General features: G+C 36.5%; 1 protein-coding gene across 1 annotated transcript in view; it reads right to left on the bottom strand.

Moving 5' to 3' along the window:
• BIRC6 (baculoviral IAP repeat containing 6) overlaps positions 1-22,762 on the bottom strand; it is a 209,564-nt gene that overhangs the window by 36,178 nt on the left and 150,624 nt on the right. The window contains exons 64-66 of the mRNA XM_052649517.1: positions 21,660-21,824; positions 20,337-20,505; positions 6,654-6,864 (exon numbers count right to left, since the gene is read on the bottom strand). Coding sequence (XP_052505477.1) covers positions 6,654-6,864; positions 20,337-20,505; positions 21,660-21,824 — 545 coding nt within the window. The remainder of the gene's footprint in view (positions 1-6,653; positions 6,865-20,336; positions 20,506-21,659; positions 21,825-22,762) is intronic.

Here is a 22,762-nt window from a genome sequence, read left to right as displayed (position 1 = left end):
GAAAATCTTAAGGTGAGGATGAGAACCAAAATACCACTTTAAATGGCGGTCACATATAAAACAAAAGCTCGGCTAGCTTGGCTTCTGCTAACTTTCAGTTCAGCTCAGTTCAGTCACTCAGTCGTGTCCGACTCTTTGCAACCCCATGAATTGTAGCATGCCAGGCCTCCCTGTCCATCACCAACTCTCGAGGTTCACTCAAACTCACGTCCATCGAGTCAGTGATGCCATCCAGCCATCTCAGCCTCTGTTGCCCCCTTTTCCTCCTGCCCCCAACCCTCCCAGCATCAGAGTCTTTTCCAACGAGTCAACTCTTCGCATGAGGTGGCCAAAGTACTGGAGTTTCAGCTTTAGCATCATTCCTTCCAAAGAAATCCCAGGGCTGATCTCCTTCAGAAAGGACTGGCTGGATTTCCTTGCAGTCCCAGGGACTCTCAAGAGTCTTCTCCAACACCACAGTTCAAAAGCATCAGTTCTTCAGCGCTCAGCCTTCTTCACAGTCCAACTCTCACTTCCAAACACGACCACTGGAAAAACCACAGCCTTGACTAGACAGACCTTTGTTGGCAAAGTAATGTCTGCTTTTGAATATGCTATCTAGGTTGGTCATAACTTTCCTTCCAAGGAGTAAGCGTCTTTTAATTTCATGGCTACAGTCACCATTTGCAGTGATTTTGGAGCCCCCCTAAAAAAGTATGACACTGTTTCCACTATTTCCGCATCTATTTCCCATGACGTGATGGGACCAGATGCCACGATCTTCGTTTTCTGAATGTTGAGCTTTAAGCCAACTTTTTCACTCTCCTCTTTCACTTTCATCAAGAGGCTTTTTAGCTCCTCTTCACTTTCTGCCATAAGGGTGGTGTCATCTGCATATCTGAGGTTATTGATATTTCTCCCAGCAATCTTGATTCCAGCTTGTGCTTCTTCCAGCCCAGTGTTTCTCATGATGTACTCTGCATATAAGTTAAATAAGCAGGGTGACAATATACAGCCTTGACGTCCTCCTTTTCCTATTTGGAACCAGTCTGTTGTTCCATAGCCAGTTTCACGTCCAGCAGTTTATAACTAAACTGCTAACTTTAGTTTCTCCCAATTAAATACAGATAAAAGGCAGAAGAGGGCTTGCCAGGCGGCGTTAGTGGTAAAGAACCTGCCTGCCAATGCAGGAGACATAAGAGACGAGAGTTTGATCCCTGGGTTGGGAAAATCCCCTGGAGGAGGGCATGGAAACTCACTACAGTATTCTTGCCTGGAGAATCTCAAGGACAGGGAGCCTGGTAGGGTACAGTCCATAGGGTCGCAAAAAGTTGGACACAACTAAAGCGACTTAGCATGCAAAAGGCAGAAGACTAAGACCATGAATGGACAGGGTCCCATTCCTTTTAAATTTTGTTAGTTTTTATTTGCAAAATGCCATTACTTTTAGAGGACTGGAAGATATATCCTATTAATAGAGTTTCCCAAAGCATGAGAAAACATTAAGTGGCAATTAGACCCGGTATTAGTCAACTGAATCAAGAGTAAGAAAACGAGAGTCTTTTACCAATGAAAAGAAAAGTCTCAGTAAGCCTTTGGTAACTACTTATTTGCTAAATCTTCTTTCTTAGAACAGAAAACAGGCCAGACAATGGAGTCAGACACTAACTTTTTAAGAATTCAGTGCACTGACTTTAACAGTTATCATTTGCCAAACGATGACAAATGATACTGACTTGCTTTTGGCAGTTGATACTGGTTCTTCTGCTATGTTAGTAATTTGAAATTTCCTCTTTAAATAAATGTTTGGTTTAATTAAGTTACCTGATCTAAAGAAAGACTCTACCAAAAGCACAGGTGGTACAAGATTTCAAAGTTCTTCCTCATAATGTTGAAGCTCTGACAAGAATTACTACCAAGAAAAATTTCCCTCAATTTTCAACTATGAAAATGGTTTGGTTTATTTGATCAGATTAAGAAAAATCCCATTATTACATGACACTCTTTTTATATTTAAGTAAGTTCTAAAATAATACAGATAAAAGGCTCCAGAAAAATTAAATCTAAGGCCTGCTTACTGTCATATAAGTTCTCTCCATACACACAACTTTAGGTCGATGACAGCTTTAAGGAAAGAAGCTGCAACTATGGAGTCCACGTGCCACAACTACTGAAGGCTGCACACCCTAGACCCCACGCTCAATAACGAGGAAAACTACCACATTGAGAAGCCTGCGCACTACAGCTAGAGAGCAGGCCCCATTCACCACACCTAGAGAAAAAGCCTGTGCAGGAGCAAAGATCCAGCACAGCCCATAATTGGAAAAAAAGAAAAAGATTTTAGAATCTCTGCTAATGATTCTTAGTCTCTTTCAAGCCAACAGATGATCGTTTTCTGTCTTCAGTAAAACAACCCAGTAGGACTAGTACTGGGAAATTTCTGCATAGGATTACAGACTTCAGATTCTTATATACTAACAAAGGAAACCATTTATCCTATAGCACTTGCACTTTTTGAAGGAGATCCCTAGGGATAAATTTGCAGTCACTGATAATAACACATAGGCAGAATAACGTAGTTAATAATGAATTTAAAGTCTGACTTACATTATTGCTTTTATAAAGTCAAATGTCTGAATCATAGAAAGTATTTCTACCCAGGAACTAACTGTCTTTATAAAGTCCACAGTATTAGAGCAAGAATCCTAATGGACTCAAATCCTCAGTCCCAGAACGGCAGGATGGGAGAGGACACACACAGCCCAACTGTCAAGACAGAAAGGAAGAAAATCTCTTCTATGGCACTTCAGTCTTCTTCGAACTCCCACCCCACCATTCTGCTATACTGCAGGACGGTCTTTTTTTATAATGCAAATCTGAATCGATCTCCACTGAAATCCTTTCAAGGGCTCATCACATCTAGAAACAGGTGCCTATGAAGTTGGGTTTCCCTCATGGTTAAGTCGGTAAAGAATCCGCCTGCAATGAGGGAGATCTGGGTTCGATCCCTGGTTGGGAGGATCCCCTGGAAGAGGGTGTGGCAACCCGCTCCAATGCTCATGCCTGGGAGAATGCCCAAGGACAGAGGAGCCTGGTGGCTTACAGTCCACGGAGCTGCAAACAGATGGACACAACTGAGCGATTAAGCACAACACTGCACAACTCTGAAGTTCTTCAAGCCCCCGTTCTCCTCTCCAGCCTCATTTCCTACCCCCACCTCCCACCCAAAGGATACCCAGGCACACCAAACTTCATTCTTTACATCTTCCTGAATTTCTCTGCTAACATTCCTCACACAGTCTGGTATACCAGTCCCCTGCACCTCTTATTTAGCCAATTCTTACATATTCTTTGGGTTTCCAAAACTGACTTGATGCTTCAATAATGTGTTAAATTTTCCATATATCATGTACTTGTGATTAAAACTGTCTAATTATTGTTTCCCACATTATTTGTCAGCCCCTTGGAAAAACGCCTAATTTTCTTGTTATGCTTTGATGAACATTCAATAAACATCTATTGAAGGAACAAAATCAGTCATGCTCTTGTGACTAAGCCAGATCTCCCCTATCTGAATATAACTGCAAGTTTGTAAAACACAAATTTGATAAAAGAAAGATAAATGATCTGCCTTTTTAATGTCTTAATAATATTCTCCTATTTCCTCTTAAAGAAAGTTTCAGGCTTGAGGCGGGACAGCCAGCAAACCTACATCATCTCCATCATTCTTTTGAGTTTTGAGATCAACATTAGCTGAGTTTATGTACTGTCCTCAAGATAGAATCATCTTAATTAGGTTATTCCAACCTGTGAAAGTAAACTTTGGACTTGGGCAAAACATTTTAATCCCCTTCATCCACAAAATATAAAAACTCTAAGTATAACATATATAAAGAAAACAATTTCAATGTAAATTATTACATGTAAGCACAGTTATCATCTAGAGACCTGCAAATTACAAAGAGAATCTATTTTTTCTTTATCTAAAATGACCAAAGAGTGCTAAGTTAAAATTTCATTTGCAAGGAAAAATAAAATGCATGCCTTTTATGTAAACCTGGCTTTAAGAAAGGAAAAACAAAGAGTAACAAATGAGAAATAACAAGACAAAAAAAAGGCAATACAATAAATACATGAACATAATTAGTAAACTAGTACATCTAGTAAATAGATCTACTTTATTTACCCTAACATATTTTTCCCAGAACCCCCAGGTGCAGACATGGCCAGGACTTCACAAAAAAAAATCACCCACAGGCACAGCACCCTCCCCACTTATTTCTTTCTGAGAAAAAGAGACAAAAATAATGTAAAAATGTTCTGAGCTGTGGTACACCTACACATTACTTTCAAAACTGTAACTATAAACCTGATGAAGCACTAAAACAATACTCTAAAAATGATACATAAACAGAACATATTTGCCTTGACCATTCTCTTCTGAGTATCCTGGTTTTGTGTTTTTTTTTTTTAAATACACTTGGGGGTTGGGAAGGCAGGTAGAAGGAGGGGAGGGGGGGAAGCTCTGCATCTTGAAACAGTGTTAAAAATGAATTTAGGTCAACTTCAGTGAGTATAAACTTTGCAGGAAGTTGGACTATACTGTTCACTTTATTAGACTTCTATACTGATGAAAATATGAAAAGAAGTGTATCTTAAGTTTTGACAGGCTGGAAAAGAGCAGATTTTCCCTTCTGAGAAGTGGTAAATGAGTTCTCAAGGTGCCAAAAGTTTGAAAGGAAAGTAAGAATGTTATAATATGTACATTTGTGCTGGCTTCTTTTTCTAACAGAGGCTGTATTTTATACATATGTAAAAAAATAACAGATACCATGAGGGATCTTCATGAAGCATATTCAAACTATGTAAAACTCTCTGTCAGTGTTTCTTTGTCAGTAAAACAGCTTTTAAAAAGTTAACTGCACAAGGTTACTGTAAAGATAAAATTGAAAAATGAAACAATCTCTGTAAACAGTCATTATGATCTTTACATGCATGTTTTGCTGGTACAGAATTTAGAAGTTTGAAGTGTCATTTTTTTGTTGTTATTGAAAGATTTTGAAGAATATCTTTTCCCAGGTAACCAAGTAGAAAAATATAGAGTTCCTGTTAAATGAAATTCAGTTATCCTTCTCTGCAATTAAATTTTTGTAGTCAACCATTACTCAACACATTTTATGCAGTTTAAAAAAATTATACTGCATGTTATATGAATAGTATATATATTAATTCAAGAACAGGATACACATTAATTTATATACAGTAAAGTAGCAAAAAAGGCAATCTAATTGTAAACATTCCAGTAACTTAGCTCAATTAGAAAAGAAAATCAGACCTTTAGTCTGATAATGCCACATTATTTTTGTATAATTATGTTAGCTGCCTAGGTTACCAGTTAGGAAGACTTTTGCTGTAATGAAAAATGAGATCAAAGACAGTATTATTTTCTTCTTTACAACAGAAAAAAACCTCATACTATCAAAGAAAATATACCTTTACATTTTCCTTCCCTCGAAAGAGTATGAACCTACATCTTCTTATATTGCTACCAACGGGCACTTCTTTAATCTCCTCTCTAGTTTATGATTCTTATTGCCTGGCAGGCAGCCACCAGTTTCTGAAGCAGTAATGATAGTGCAATAAAGCGAGAAGACTCAGGATAATCTGAGAAGTCGATCTCTCCTAAGAAATGAAGGCTGACATTCCTCCAATGACCAATTCTCTGACAACATTTGATGTTCTGTGGTTCTCACAGTTTAGGTTATTAAAAAATTAAGTGAGAACAGGTAAGACAAACATATTGCAAAGATGAAAAAGAAGATTAACTGATTCAAAAGACCACTAAGAAAGGAATAAACTTCCTCTAGCCTAATTCTGAAGTTTTATGCCAACATCAGAATTTATGCCATCTCTTTTAAGTGACACTGACAACCACTAGACAGATTCTGCTAAGAGAATGGAAAAAGTTACCAGAAAAAGGTTATTTTTAAAGTTTTTGATGAGAGAACTCATCATCTGATTTCTAGCAAAGTATAAACTTAACCCAAAGATTCATTCAAAAATTCAATTTTCTATGAAGATAAAATACTAACTTTATTATAACACCAACAAATAAATCCTCTTCCTCTCAAATATATTATAGCATAAATTCTAATGTATGTATCAAAGTGAAACAGTAGTAATCCATAAATCCAACAGTTCTAATTCTATGAATCTACTCTGCAGAGATTTCTACAGATCCCAAAAGATGTAAGAGGTTGTTATAAATTAGAAACAACCCAAATGTCCATGAAAAGATGGGTAAGTAAAATACAGCATCTATATACAATGCATAATCATAAATATTAAGAACAATATTAGCAATATGTATTTACTGAGAGTGAAGCTGTCTCCCACCTCAATACTGAGTGAAACTAGCATCCATTTGTATAATAGGTACAATGCTATACATTTAATAAAAACTCTACCTACAGCTATAAGATCTCAGATAGAGATGTCTGATAAGCCACTGTGACTGAATATTTGAGTGTAGGATTTGGAGGATACTTTTTCTTCATAGTTATTTATAGCTTGTGCATATGTGTGTTTAATCAGCATATATCATTTTTCTTAAAATGAACAAAATTATTTTTTAAAAGATCATAAAAGCCAAGGTTAAAAGAAATGAACAGTACCTTAAACGGTTGGTGTAGGTATCAACACAGGTCTTCATTTTGGCTAATAATGTACCAACGGAAGTTTGACACTCTGACTGTTCTTCTTCCTCTTCACCATTCTCTGTAGAAAGAGGCAACAATAGGGGCACCATGCACGTACAGGAAGCAATGGCCCGGAGCAATTCTAGCAGAGCTCGATAGAGTGGCACGTGTCTTGCCATGTCGAGAACTGTAAGAAGGAAGAGAGGAAAAGTATAAAATGAGCACATGTGCAACATAAAAGTCCACAGCAATGTAGCTTGTACTTCAACCTTGAGATTAATTGATAGGTTGGTAAATGGACTGAAGTAGATGTTTGGGAAGCATCAATGTATAGAATACAACAGGTACTTTTAGGGAACAACAACAAAATGGACATGGCACAGAGTTGGGAGATAGCAAGAAATGTAATTAAGCAATTTGCTACTTGTTTTTGGCTGTGCTGGGTCTCTTGCGCTGTATGGGCCTCTTTCATTGTGGAACACAGGCTCAGTAGCTGCAGTGCTGGCGATCTCTAGCTGCAGTGCTCAGGCTTAGTGGCCCTATGGCATGTGGGATCTTAGCTCCCCAACCAGACTGAACTCATGTCCGCTGTATTGGAAGGCAGATGCTTAACCACTGGATCACCAGGGAAGTCCCAAGTAACTACTCAGTTATATCACAGATAAAAATAATTAAACAGTCCAAATAATATATTAGGGCAGTAAGTACACTTATTAGTATGACATGGAAATATATTTTTCAAATTAAACTGAAAGGAAACTATTGTATCTTAGGTAAAACAGAATGATACAGCCACAGTTTATCAAAAGCAAAATTCAATATATCAATTTGTTAGGAAAATAAGAAAGTTGACAGTGCTAGCTTTTACTTATCAGCTACAAATCAAATGAATTTTTTTCTTAAAACTACATGCATCTCATGCTCTAAGAACATGTATTGCTTTTAAAGCTTTTATAAGCTGTTTTGTTAGGTTTTTTGGCTTCCTCCCAAGTGGAATTTCCTTTTGTGAATCATGTGAGTTAAGGACCTAACAACATTTTTCCAATAGCAGTTACTGAACAATCTGGTGGACAGGCTGGGAATACAGCAGTGAAGAATACAACCAAACATCCTTGCCTTCATGTAGCTTACATTCAAGGTAGAGAAGACCAAGTGAGTAAAATTTTTTAGACATTACTTAGTACACAGAATGCTAAATGGAAGATTGAAACAGGGAAGGAGGATTAGGGAGTACCGGCTTGAGGGAGAAATTGTCTAACTGCCCACAGCAGTATACTGGGGTTAGATATGGGGAGGGATGAGGCCTCATCCAGGAATTCTGGACTTTGTCTGGCAAGGTATGTAAAGGGATGGCTTAAAAAATTAGTTCTGGTAATGTGAAGACAAACTGAGCTGTTCAGAGTTATGGAGGAGTAGGCCCTTGTTTCACACCTTCCAATAATGATGCAGAGAACAGGGGTAAAAAGGATGACTGTTCATTCTTTCTTTACTTACTTGAAATGTTACTCTCCATCTTTAAAAATAAAATTTGCATGTGCGCATGCCCAGTCACTCAGTCCTGTCCAACTCTTTGTGACCTCATGGACTGTGTAGCCCACTAGGCTCCTCTGTCCATGAAATTTTCTAGGCAAGAATACTAGGGTGGCTTGCCATTTCCTTCTCTGGAGATCTTCCCAACCCAGGGATTGAACCTGCGACTTCTGTAACTTTTGCACTGGCAGGCAGATTCTTTAACACTGAGCCATACATTTGGTTATATTTAAAGCTTCTTTTTAAATTTATGTCCTAATGCTACTTGTTATTATAACTCTATACTATAAAATAGTACACTACAGTTTTCAGGAAATTCAAGTTAAAATCCAAAGTTATAAAACACAAACCAAAGTTAATTGATGGGCATAAAACACAACATTAATATTTGTGAGGATATGAAAGGCTAGACTTATGTAAACACGTGGACATGCAAAGTTATAATGAATTTGATATTATTTTACATGCCCATATTCTATGAAAGATGCTTCCTTCTGCCTAGGCCTCACTTACGGAACAGAGGATCTGAACAGGTCATTCTCCAAAAATTATATATAAATGGCCAATAAACACACTGTCATTAGTCATCAGGGAAATGCAAGTCAAAACCACCATGAGTTATCTGCCATCTTATATGCACTAAGATCGCTGTAAAAGTAAAAAAGTAACTTTAAAAAGTAAAGAAATAACTTATTACCAGCACTTCCACTCCTAAGTAAAAACCCAAAGCAATTGAAAGGAGGAACGAAAATAGTACTTGTACACTTACGTTCAGTAAAGCATTATTCACAATAGCCAAAAGGTATAAACAACTCAAATGTCTATCAAATGAGTAAACACTGAAGAAGAACAAAGTCGAAGGACTGACAGAATCAGACTTCAAAACCTACTACAAAGCTATAATAATCAAGAGAATGTAGTACTGGTTCGAGACAAATAGATCAATGGAACAGAAACGGTAACAAAACGTGTACATGAAGGTTTGTAGCAGCTTTGTTTGTAACCCCCAAACTAGAAACTGCCAAGATGTTCATTAAAAGGTCACTGGATAAACAAACTTGTATAACCATACAATGGAATATTATTCTGCAAAAAAAAGAAATGAGCTACAAAATTAAGAAAAGACATGAAGGAAACTTAAATGCATACATACTGCTTAGTAAAAGAAGCCAATCTGAACAGGTTTACAGTGCATGGTTCCAACTAATGACATTCTGAAAACGGAAGACTATGGAGCCAGAAAAAGGATCAGTGGTCACTAGAGGTTTCACTGGGGAGAGAGAGAGAGCAGGTGGAATGAATACGTACAACACACAGAATTTCTTAGGGCAGTGAAACTAATGATACTGTATGATACTGTAACGGAGATGCACACAATACTAGGCATTTGTCGAAACCCAGAACCGTGTAACATGAAGAGTAAACTCTAATATACTGACTTCAGTGAAAAATACGTCACTGTTAGTTCATCAACAGTACCATGTGCAACACTAATATAGATTATCAGGTGGCTCAGTGGTAAAGAATCTGCCTGCCAAAGCTGGAGGCACTGGTTCAATCCCTGGGTAGGGAAGATGCCCTGGAGAAGGAAATGGCAACCCACTCCAGTATTCTTGCTGGGAAAATCCACGGACAAAGGAGTCTGGCGGGCCACAAGTCCATGGGGTCACAAAGAGCCAGACACAACTGAGCACGTATACACTCCACGCTAACACAAAATGTAAGTAACAGGACACTACGAGTGGAGGGGCAGGGAAATGCACCATCCGCTCAATCTTCTGTAAACTCAAAGCTCCTTTAAAAATCTTCGTCTACTGATTAATTTTTTAAAACATTAGTCTAACAATTTAAAAATAAACTATCTAAATTAAAGTATTTTACATAAAATTATACAACAATATAAGTAATCCAAGACACACTGATGTTTTTTTTAAATGAACGGTTACAAAGTTATCAAGAACAACAAAAAAAATCCCACAAAATGAGGAGCTACTTCTCCATTAGCCGAATAAAGCTGAAGACAGCCTACATGCTAAAAAATACAGAAGACAGTGGGGAAAAGAAACTGACAAACATGAATATAGATAATTTTTAAAACTCTAAAACCTGGAAATAAATGGCCACAGAGAAAGTAAGACAGCTCTTGTAAGTTAAGTGAAACATGATACTTCCTTTCATGTATTGGTATTTATTTTATTCAACTAAGTAGATTTCAAGTAGGAATCTTAAACTACTGAAAGCTGAGATAGTCTCTTCATATCAAGGAGGGATAGAAGCGAAAGCTGTGGAAGCAAGGTAACAGGCAGTGGATAATGAGATTGAGAATAGTAAAGACAAGTGAGACATACATTTATGGGCCTGGTTACAAAGAACATGAAATAAATTTCAGTACTATGTCATTTCTTATGACAAATTTTCAGCTTAAAAAATGAAGCTTTTATATATTTCCACATTCTTGACAAGTTACTTAAACAAGTGTTCTAATTTTAATATCAAATTCCACCTGGATATTAATGCATCCAGCAATCCATGCTATGTCTAGAACCTGAAAAAAGGTTATTTGTATCTGATTACATTATTCATGTTTTCCTTTTAAGACTTATTTCTGAATATCTCCAGGAAAGGGAATCTGAAAAACTAAGGGAGAGCTAATTTTTGCTCTCTTTTTAAGACAGGCACTTTTAAACTAACATGTCTGGGTGGTCAGCAAACAAAAGGAATCAATAAACTTAACAGTCTCTAATGATAAAATACAGATGAGTACAAAATACACCAAGTGTTTCAATCCTGAATTCCATAATTCTCTATTTTGCCACACAGAGCTTCCTTAGAAAACCCTGAGGTGTCCTTTCACAGAGCACACGCCATCATTACTCCAGGACTAAATGTCACTAGCCTGACAAAGAAGAGCAGCACCACAACACTGTTACACAATGCCACGCCTGCAAATGGCTTACAGCAACTTCTTCACTCAGCACGGGCCAAGTGCATATTTCAATTCACTGCTTACCCCCAAGCAAAAAGTCACTATCCCTCAGATCCTCAGATGTACCTGTTGGCTGAATTATGCAATGCTTGAAATATACCTTGGAATTTACCATCAACAACTACAGATACAGGTGTGTGACACTGCTATATAATTATTTCAGTTAGAGAAATGCTCTGTTTTGAAAGGAATAACCAGTACTGGGTAAAAGAATAAAATTCTCATTTTCTTATATGAAAAAACATTTCAGGGGGGAAAATGATATTCAAATTGCTGGAAAGAAACAGAATAGGGTAAAGGTTGGTGAGAAGAAAGTTGTAAGACATAATCACAGAGATTAGTCATTTTTTCATGAAACACACAATTCAGCACGTATAAAAGCTGAAAATAATTCTAAGAAAAAGTGGGAAACACTTACTGCTTGGCTTATTACTGGCAGAAGCTATCAATTCAAACCAAAAAGTTTCAGTGACATTTTCCATGGATTGTTTCAGTCTATGGGGTTGCGGAGTCAGACACAACTGAGCGACTTCCCTTTCACTTTTTACTTTCATGCATTGGAGAAGGAAATGGCAACCCACTCCAGTGTTCTTGTCTGGAGAATCCCAGGGACGGGGGAGCCTGGTGGGCTGCTGTCTATGGGGTCACATAGAGTCGGACACGACTGAGAGTGACTTAGCAGCAGCGGCGGCAACTAATAGAAAAGACCCACTCCTTCCAGAGAACTGAAAACATTTGACACCTTCAATCAGGAAGTTTGTCAGCTTTTTTGTTCACTTCTTTATCTCTGAGGGTAAACAGAAGTTATTCATCACTTTGGGGACTAAAGTAGGATATCTGAGAATACTTCATTCCTGATGCAATGGAGGACAACGAACACTTCTCTTTTGATTATTTTTTAAATTCAGATATTTATAGCAAATGTTACAGTAACTATAAATGGACTATAACCTTTAAAACTTGTGAATCACTCTTTTGTACACCTGTAATTTATATATTATACATCAACTATACTTTAAAAAATAACTCAGACATTCAGTAACTTCAGTATTTTAGGCTGAAATATGTGGTGATTATACATTTTAGACATAAACTGCTAGTCATGTTAAATATATCAATTAGGTATGCATATCCCATTAAATATACATAGAAGACTTAAAAAATATATTTATAGCTACTAAATATAGAGCCAGAACACATAAATGGTGGGACCTAACATGTACCTTTTTATTATATTTTCTATTATTCTATCCAACTGTTAAAATGATAAAACATTCTTTGAAGTTCGACTAAAATGCATTTATTTTCTATCATTTTCCGCCACCTTCAACTGAGTAAAAGAGAAGCACAGACTGAAAAATTATGCAACAAACACAAGTATAAGAAATTTATTTCCTATTTCACTATAGGAAGATACTCCTATTTCACTATTCAAAGATATCTTTCTTGGGGATTTGTTTCACAATTTTTGTTTCCCTCTACACCAAGAGATTTTCTGAGAAAACAGGTACTCCTGTCATCATTAGAACAAAAGATGTAAAGAAACAAGAAGAGGAAGAGAAAAAGAAGAATCTGTCTTGACCATGTTAGGATTATTGGGAAAGTACTTAGAAAGTCAAAGTCACTCAGTTGGGTCCGACTCTTTGGGACACACGGACTATAGCCTGACAGGCTCCTCTATCCATGGTATTCTCCAGGCAAGAACACTGAATGGGTTGCCATTCCCTACTCCAGGGTATCTTCCTGACCTGGGGATCAAACCGAGGTCCCCCACGCAATAGCACTTAACCTCTTGGTAATTGTTTTTGTGTGTATCTTTATCACACTCTGACAAGCCTCTTTCATGGGTTACATTCAAGACAGAAGACAGCTTAAAAAAACCGTTTTTAAGGATAACCTTTAAAAGAATATTTCCAGAAAATTATAACATTCCACAGCAAGTGTCTGGCCCGTAGGGCAGCACCCAGGCACAGCAGTGACTATATGGACAATAAAGATTTATTTCTGGATCAGAAAATACACAAGACACAGTAACTGACACAAACCAGTGACGCAGCAGACATTTTCCTAAAACCACATATTGAATATCATTTTCATCCAAATTGCTTTTACATTTATGTTCACTTTAAGTTTCTAATAATCTACCTAATACAGGAAAGGGAAATTTTTTTCTACATGGGAAAAATATATAGCAAAATACATAGGAAAATAAAGTTTTATTCAGCATCAATAAATGCTGAACATTTCAACATCACTGTCTTCCTTTGGATTTACATTGAAAATCTCAAAAGAAATGCTTTATATTAATCCATTAGTAGGTAAGCAGTAAGATCACACAGAAAATAAATACTAACTACCTAAAAGAACAACTTGTTTTTTTCTGATGTTTTTCAGCATATGCTGGTATTATTTCTCTGATCAACTTCAGAAATACAAAATGAGAGGCTCACCTAAAGCATAAAAACCTCAAAACAATCTAAGAACGTAACATTTGTTTATGGAATGTTCATCTGAGTAGACACAAAAACTAATGTGAGAATTAAAAAATAAATTATTCAAATATTTAATTAAGTTATCCTTAAATTATTTTTCTGTAATATAAAAACCCTTTCAAGTGACTGAATACTAAAACAATCCACGAGTTCAGTTCAGTTCAGTTGCTCAGTCATGTCCGACTCTTTGTGCAACTGGACCCCATGAATTGCAACACGCCAGGCCTCCCTGTCCATCACCAACTCCCGGAGTTCAGTCAGACTCACGTCCATCGAGTCAGTGATGCCATCCAGCCATCTCATCCTCTGTCGTCTGCTTCTTCTCCTGCCCCCAATCCCTCCCAGCATCAAAGTCTTTTCCAATGAGTCAACTCTTCATGAGGTGGCCAAAGTACCGGAGTTTCAGCTTTAGCATCATTCCTTCTAAAGAAATCCCAGGGTTGATCTCCTTCAGAATGGACTGGTTGGATCTCCATAACTACGTGCAATCAATATCCCTACAAGTAACATAACTAGCATGCATATCTTAAAAATAGTTACAGTTTCAACTGTAGATTTATTCCTATGTAATTTTTTAGTATTCTTGCCTGGGAAATCCCATGGACACAGGAATCTGGCAGGCTGCAGTCCATGGGGTCACAAAATAGCTGGACTAAAAAAATACAACAAACTTAGTAATAATTTTTGGATTTAAAGAATGTGGTCATATTTAACACATTTGCATAGCAACAAAATTAACTTATTCTCTCATAGAACTAATTTAAATACTGAATTTTAGAGGAAATAACCTAAGATAAGATACAGTAACTTTTAATCCAGTGTGAGGAAAATCAGATGGTATAACAAAGTCTTCTGTAATGGGTTTTGTCCCATTACACCTAGTTACAGAACTACCAAACCAATAAAGTGAAAATGATGAAATTTTAAAACTGGCACATACCATGCCTCAGCCAAACAACCAGCCAAATTAGCAGATACTTTATAATCCTCCCAATTTAAAAAGGTCTGTGCCTCTTCTCATTCTGACCTTCCTCTAATATGTCAGGTCTACTCATTTTTCTGTTCCATACTGATAAAATCTATTTACAACATTTTAAAAATTTGAAAATATGTGAGTTTAGTAATAATGGCCATATTATGGCTAAACACTTAAACTTGGGCAACTGAATACATTTCTCTTGATTTCATTTGCCCCTTCCTATTATGACATTAAGAAACAAGCACGAAAAAGGCAAAGATTTTGTAACACTTGATAACATTCCTGGAATGTTCTACTATATTCTACTATGTTCTACTATATTAGTGGCAAGTGAGTTAATGTGATCAGTGGTGTTGTTTTCTAAAAACAGGAACATCTCATTTTCCAAAATGGGAATGAGAAAGATGAGGGTGAGGGACTCTAACATTTCACCTGCTATTTCTCATTTTCACACACTGTAAAGTATTTAACTTATACGCAAAATACATTATGAGAAACGCTGGACTGAATGAAGCACAAGCTGGAATCAGGATCACAGGGAGAAATATCAATAACCTCAGATATGCAGATGGCACCACTCTTATGGCAGAAAGAGCTTCTTGATGGAAGTGAAAGAGGAGAGTGAAAAAGTTGGCTTAAAGCTCAACATTCAGAAAACAAAGATCATGGCATCTGGTCCCATCACTTCACGGCACACAGGTGGAGAAACAATGGAAACAGTGACAGACTTTATTTTCGGGGGGCTCCAAAATCACTGCACATGGTGACTGCAGCCATGAAATTAAAAGACACTTGTTCCTTGGAAGAAAACCTATGATCAACCTAGACAGCATATTAAAAAGCAGAGACATTACTCTGTCAACAAAGGTCTGTCTAGTCAAAGCTTTGGTTTTCCAGTAGTCATGTAAGGATGTGAGTTGGACTATAAAGTAAGCAGAGCGCTGAAGAACTGATGCTTTTGAACTGTGGTGTTGGAGAAGACTCTTGAGAGTCCCTTGAATTGCAAGGAGATCTAACCAGTCCATCCTAAAGGAAATCAGTCCTAAATATTCACTGGATGGACTGATGGTGAAGCTGAAACTCCAATCCTTTAGCCACCTGATGCAAAGAACTGACTCATTTGAAAAAGACCCTGATGCTGGGAATGACTGAAGGCGGGAGAAGGGGATGACAGAGGATGAAACGGTTGGATGGCATCACCGACTCAATGGACATGAGTTTGAGTAAGCTCCGGAGTTGATGATGGACAGGGAAGCCTGGCGTGCTGCAGTCCATGGGGTCACAGACACACAGGACTGAGCGACTGAACTGAACTGAACTGAGCTCAATTTCTGGCAATGAAACGAGACCGCCATCTAGTGGCCAGTGGGGTAACTGACAGCTTACTCAAAAGCATGCATATGTGAACAGCAGCTAGAGGAAAAATGGTCCTTGTGTATCACAGTTTACAAGCAATTTTCAAAATAACATGTCTACAACAAAAGGAAGTCAGAATATGGGGAGGAGAAACTAAAATGAACACATATTTCATATGAGGATCTTCCTATCTAGTAAAAAAAATCTCATAAAAATAACCACTTTCTCTGTTTGGAGGCTTTTATCATTCTTTTAAAAAACGATACTAAAGATAAAAGAGTCTAATACAAAGATATAAATCACTTTTTGTTTCAGTTACCTACTAAGCTGTGGCTTCAAATTTACTGTTTTATAATTTTTCTAACAACTATTTTATAGATTCAGCTTTTTGAATTAAGTTCTTTGAAGGTACAATCTGCACAAATTCGACTTTAAAAAGTTACTAAATCTGTTACATATAGTTGACCAGCACAAGGTTGGTACTGGGCATTGTTAGCCTCTCCTTCATTCACTTCCTGTGTTTTGAGCACCCTTTTGTTTCTTTGGTGGAGGGGAAAGGGGACTCCTTAAAAGCAATTAAGTAGTCAAAGCAACATCTCAAAGGCTAAGAGGGAACATAAGGTGCTATGTTTTGAAGAGAAAATAAAAATCTTAGATCATTTGAAAAGTGGTATGTCACCTGCCAGAGTGAACTGATAAGGTTGATAAGAATACATCAAACATTCACAGAATAAAGCAGAAAGGTTTTGGGTTTCGTGGAGGGTCCTGGAAGCAATCTCCAAGGGCTAACCATAGTTCAGTGTGGCTCTCGAAAGAGCCTATTACATTAGGTTTGTGTTTTTGTATACTATATGATAGCAACATAAGCAAGCCATTTCTTGAATATAATGCCTTACACAAAATTATTAGCACTGCTCTCACACTTAAAAAACAACTTCCTGGATACGCTATAAAATAGTCTATAAAATGTCATCATATCATGAAAGACAAAAAAAGATTCTATATTGGATACTCTTCCTTATCCCAAATCTCCAAATGGTCAAAAATAATATTCTACAGACCAATGACAAAATTGGAAAATGGACTTTAGACTAATCTTATAAAATAAAAATTTTACTAACTTCCAAGAAGTTTATTTGTTCAAATACTAAAATGTCACTTTAAAAATTAATATTTTAACCAAAATTGGTAATTTACACAAGCAGTGAAGCTATATTTCCCTGAAATAAATAATTCTTATTTAGAATATTATAAATGGGCATACTTAAATAATATACCTTGCTTGTCAAAACTATGGATCAGAATGTTCAAACTACCGAACAACTGCACTCATCTCATAGGCTAGCAAAGTAATGCTCAAAATTCTCCAAGCCAGGATTCAATAATACAGGAACCAAGAACTTCCAGATATTCAAGCTGGATTTACAAAAGGCAGAGGAACCAGAGATCAAATTGCCAGCATCCACTGGATCATCAAAAAAGCAAGAGAGTTCCAGAAAAACATCTACTTCTGCTTTATTGACTACGCCAAAGCATTTGATTGCGTGGACCACAACAAACTGTGGAAAATTTTTATAGAGATGGGAATACCAGACCATCTGACCTGCCTCCTGAGAAATCTGTATGCAGGTCAAGAAGCAACAGTTAGAACTGGATGTGGAACAACAGACTGGTTCCAAATCAGGACAGGAGTACGTAAAGGCTGCATACTGTCACCCTGCTTAATGAACTTATATGCAGAGTACATCATGCAAAATGCTGGGCTGGATGAAGCAAAAGCTGGAATCAAGATTGCCGGGAGAAATATCAATAACCTCAGATATGCAGATGACACCACCCTTATGGCAGAAAGTGAAGAACTAAAGAGCCTCTTGATGAAAGTGAAAGAGGACAGTGAAAAAGTTGGCTTAAAACTCAACATTCAGAAAACTAAGATCATGGCATCCAGTCCAATCACTTCATGGCAAATACATGGGGCAACAATGGAAACAGTGACAGACTGTATTTTCGGAGGGCGCCAAAATCACTGTAGATGGTGACTACAGCCATGAAATTAAAAGACGCTTGCTCCTTGAAGAAAACGTATGATCAACCTAGACAGAATATTAAAAAGCAGAGATTTTACTTTGCCAACAAAGGTCCGTCTAGTCAAAGCTATGGTTTTTCCAGTAGTCATGTATCGATGTGAGATTTGGACTATAAAGAAAGCTGAGTGCCGAAGAAGTGATGCTTTTGAACTGTGGTTTGGAGAAGACTCTTGAGAGTCCCTTGGACTGCAAGGAGAACCAACCAGTCCATCCTAAAGGAAATCAATGCTGAAGCTGCACCTCCAATCCTTTGGCCACCTGATGCAAAGAACTGACTCACTGGAAAAGACCTTGATGCTGGGAAAGGCAGGAAGGTGGGAGGAGAAGGGGACGACAGAGGATTAGATGGGTGTATGGCATCACTGACTCGATGGATATGAGTTTGAGTAAGCTCTGGGAGTTGGTGATGGACAAGGAAGCCTGGTGTGCTGCAGTCCGTGGAGTTGCAAAGAGTCGGACAGGACTGAGCAACGGAACTGAACTAATGGATCAGAATATATCCCAACTCCAAAAAATTTTCTTTGATTACTAAAAACATAATTTAAGAGGTGTTCTGACAATTGTCTGATGACATACTTAACTTAGTTCATTATTTTATATTTATCTTAAAATCTAATTTCAAAATTATTTTTGCAACCACATTCAAGTATAAATCTATCAATTAAAATTATACCACTGGACACAGTACCAGATTCAAGCATATATCTAAATTTCTTTACTCTGGGAAAATAATCACAAAGGAAAGTCAAACATTAAATTTCTAAAATAGTTACAAGACAGAGTATTTAATTCACTATAATTCCATATATTTACCAGAATCAAAGCTTATTTATTAAAATACACACTTACCAGAAACTGCACCTACTTGAATAGATTATTTTAAACAATAAAAGTAATACCAGATTTCTCTTTTGACTCTAAACCATAAAGATTAAAGCCCAGTGTTACACAAAGACTGAATCTCAGAACAAGACAAAATTAAAAATTTCTGAGGTCATACAGTTTGAAAGTGAAAGGATTAATATTTTAACAATGTGGAAGGAGACAAAGAGAAACCTTATCTTACTCTGTTCAGTTTTCCTAAATGATTTACTATTAAATTTTGGCACCAATCTGAAGTACTTTAGTGTTTTCAGTGCCAAATGTTTTACTTTATCAAAAAATATATTCTACATTTGATATCTATTTTTTCAAGAGACAAATCTAATGTATCAAACAGATCAATCTAAAAACACCAATTCAATATAACACCAACATTTTTATAAGAAGTTGAGGTAGGCTGAGAAATGGTGTGTGTTTTTTGTTTTTTTTTTAATTTTTGCTGCACCAGGAGCTTTGTAGGATCTTAGTTCCCCTACCAGGGATCGAACTCACACTCTTTGCATTGGGATGTGCAGGGTTTAACCACTGGACTGCCAGGGAAGTCCCAGAAATAGTGTGTTCGGAAGCACAATAATTTTTTGAAGGTGAAGAATAGCGGCAGTAATTCCTTCTCAAATATAAGTACGTTTTCCATCCATCTAATTGCATTTAAACTGCTACCAAGCATCAAAACAGACTTTAAGATTCATTCCCATTGCTTTCCTTACCTATTCTTCCTTAATAATCTAACTGAATGTGTGTCTATTTTCATGACTAAGAATATGAATAAAAGCAAATACAAGAAGAAGAGCAGATAGTTTAAAAAAGTGAATAAACATACATTTTGGTTAAAATGAGGAGATGCCAACTGCTTATTTTTCTTGGCAATACCTATATGTCACTGAGAGTCTACATAAAACATAAACTTTCTATTCTACTTAAGAAAAGGATACATTTCTGGAAGATAATTCCACAACCAAAGAAATAAAAAAGCAATTTCAGTTGATCATCAGTTGAATACTGCAAAGTATCTACCTAAGGTACTTTCATAATTGAACTTGTAAAAACTAATACTCACTGTCAAGTATCTACAAACTTGTATAGTTTATCTGTCTGCCTTTCTTCAAAAAACTATGGTCTGCAATTCTAATGTTTAAGAAAAACATTAAAAACACACAGAATTTCAGTTAACCATGTTTGGATCACAGTATTGTCACGAAGCTGTTAACCTTTACCCTATCATTTTCAGTTACAGATTATTAAAAGAAAAAAATGCACCTTATTATTTAAAGTGACAATGATAAAATAAGTAAACAAAAGTCCTCATCCACTCAGATACTGTAAAGGACCAGTTACAATGTGATTTACCTGAATCATTTCGTAGATAAGATGACATGGCAGGGATGAGGCAGGACTGGCTGAGAAGCTCTAGAAGTACAGAAGGAAGGGCATTACTGTTCTGTCCTCTGCTCTCGTGAGATGACTGAGCTTCTCCATTTACAGCACCACTTGCAGGATTTATATAACTTGCAAGAACCTAAAAATAAAAATACTTGGATTTAAAACTGAGTTTTAGCTTCACAAATTTAAAATTCCATATTTTATGTTAGATGTTCAATCTGAATATGAAGAGTATATATTTTTAACTCAATCAATGCTTCATAATACAGGTATTAAAAATGAGACTTTTTTTCCTTTACATTTTCAAAAGAGGATATGTTTCTCATGGTGATGTACAATGCTATGATCAGACATATAGAAGCAATCCACCTAAGAACATGAACTTAAAAGCTTAGTTGCAACTTGCAAGAACGCTGGAGTAGGTTGCCATTTCCTTCTCCAATGCATGAAAGTGAAAAGTGAAAGTGAAAGTGAAGCCGTATCCAACTCTTCGCGACCCCATGGACAGTAGCCTACCAGGCTCCTCCGTCCATGGATTTTCCAGGCAAGAGTACTGGAGTGGGTTGCCATTTCCTTCTCTGATTTATTTATTTTACTGAGTAGGTTTAATTTATAGTTGAGGGTGATGGAATCTTAGAAGTCTGTATGAGAATAAGCTTATTCTAGAACTGCAAAAATAATGCTCAAAGACTTAACTAGTGCTCAGAAAAATAAAAAACAAAACCCTAAGTTTAGTCAAGTAGTTGATACAGGAACAAAAGCTAATCTTTACAAACCTACTTTTCTCATTTCTGCATTAAAAACTTTATAAACTAGTTCATCTTCCCCAATTCTAGAAAATGCAACACAAAGTGAGAAACAAAGGTATAAATAGATTTTTTTTAAAAAAGAGAGTACAGATATAGTAGTTTAGATGAGAAGTTGACAAGAAGAAAGCAGATATGGTACATTCCTGTTATTGGACAACTTCACCTTTGTCACTTTCCTCTCAGTGAAGCGGCAAAGAGAGAAGAATTTAGAGTTGCAAGCACTAAAGAGCAATCTTTATCTGGTATATTAAATGTACTGAGGGCAGGGAGAATGTTTTTTCATTTTAAAAATGAACTTTATTTTTCATTAAAATAAATGAACTGAAATTCATGAAAAAGTTCATAAAAGTTCATAAAAAAATGAACTTTTATTTTTCACCCTCAGTAGCTGAGGATAAGGCCAATAAAACTTAAAAATCAACACAGACACACAAAAAAAGATGAACTATTATCATTGAGAATATCAACTTTACAAACATACCTGCAGGAGACAGGTAACATGCTCCTCTTCCAGCCTCTGCTTGGTTAAGGCTTGCTCCACATCCCATCCAGAAGCTGTAGAACCTGTTCCAAACCCAGTCCCTTTGGCCCAATAGAGCTGCTGTTCTTCTGTTGATGTAGGGTTATGAGAGCTTGATACCTGTGGCTTATAACAAAAAGAAAAGAATTATTACTATTTGCTTTTATTAATCCTCAAATTACCAGTAGAAATTTAAATAGTTTAGCTGCTATGGAAAATAGTTTGGCAATTCCTTAAAAAACTAAGCAAAGAATTACAATAAGACCCAGCAATTCCACTCCTAGGTATATATATCCAAAGGGGGAAAAAAAGCGCAAACTGATATTCAAATATATTACACTAATGTTCATAGTAAGACCATTCACAACAGTCAAAAAGTCAGCCCCAAAGCCCATCAATGGTTATATGGATAAACAAACTATGGCATATATATACAATGGAATATTATTCAGCCATAACAAATAACTAAGTACTGATTCATGCTACAAGGATGAGTCTCAAAAATATGCTAATTCAAAGCAGACAGACAATGTTACAAAGGTAACATATTGTATGATTCCATTTTTATGAAATATCCAGAGTACTTAGAGCAGAATGCAAAGTGGTAGTTATCAAGGTTAGGGGGAGGGAAAAATGGGGGGCAAATGCTTATATTTAAGAATAAATACAAGAAATTTTTATCAGTATTTAAAATAATCTATCAGGAATAGATTGAGTAAAGCATCTAAGGGCCTAAAGAGTCAATGACTCAAAATTAAACAGAGAAAGCAGAGAAAGGACTACAGAGACAGGAGCCAGATCTTCTAGGAGGACTCTGTAATGGTTATCATGTTTTCAATCACAGCAAGAAAGTCTGCTGCTATTTCTAGAAGGAGTTCTTCTCAATTTCTTTTTTGTTTAGAATATGATGTGCAGAAAAATTTCTTTTGGGGATAGAGGACATATTAAAAACGTGAATATTGTAGAGAAATTAAAAAAAAAAGACTGAGAATCACTGGTTTATTAATATAACCTCAAACTCAGTAAAGGTCAATTTTTATTATGATTACTGTTGACTATAAAAT

Source organism: Budorcas taxicolor, chromosome 11 (genome assembly GCF_023091745.1).
Source record: "Budorcas taxicolor isolate Tak-1 chromosome 11, Takin1.1, whole genome shotgun sequence".
NCBI lineage: Eukaryota > Metazoa > Chordata > Mammalia > Artiodactyla > Bovidae > Budorcas > Budorcas taxicolor.
This window is presented reverse-complemented; position numbering and strand designations above follow the sequence as displayed.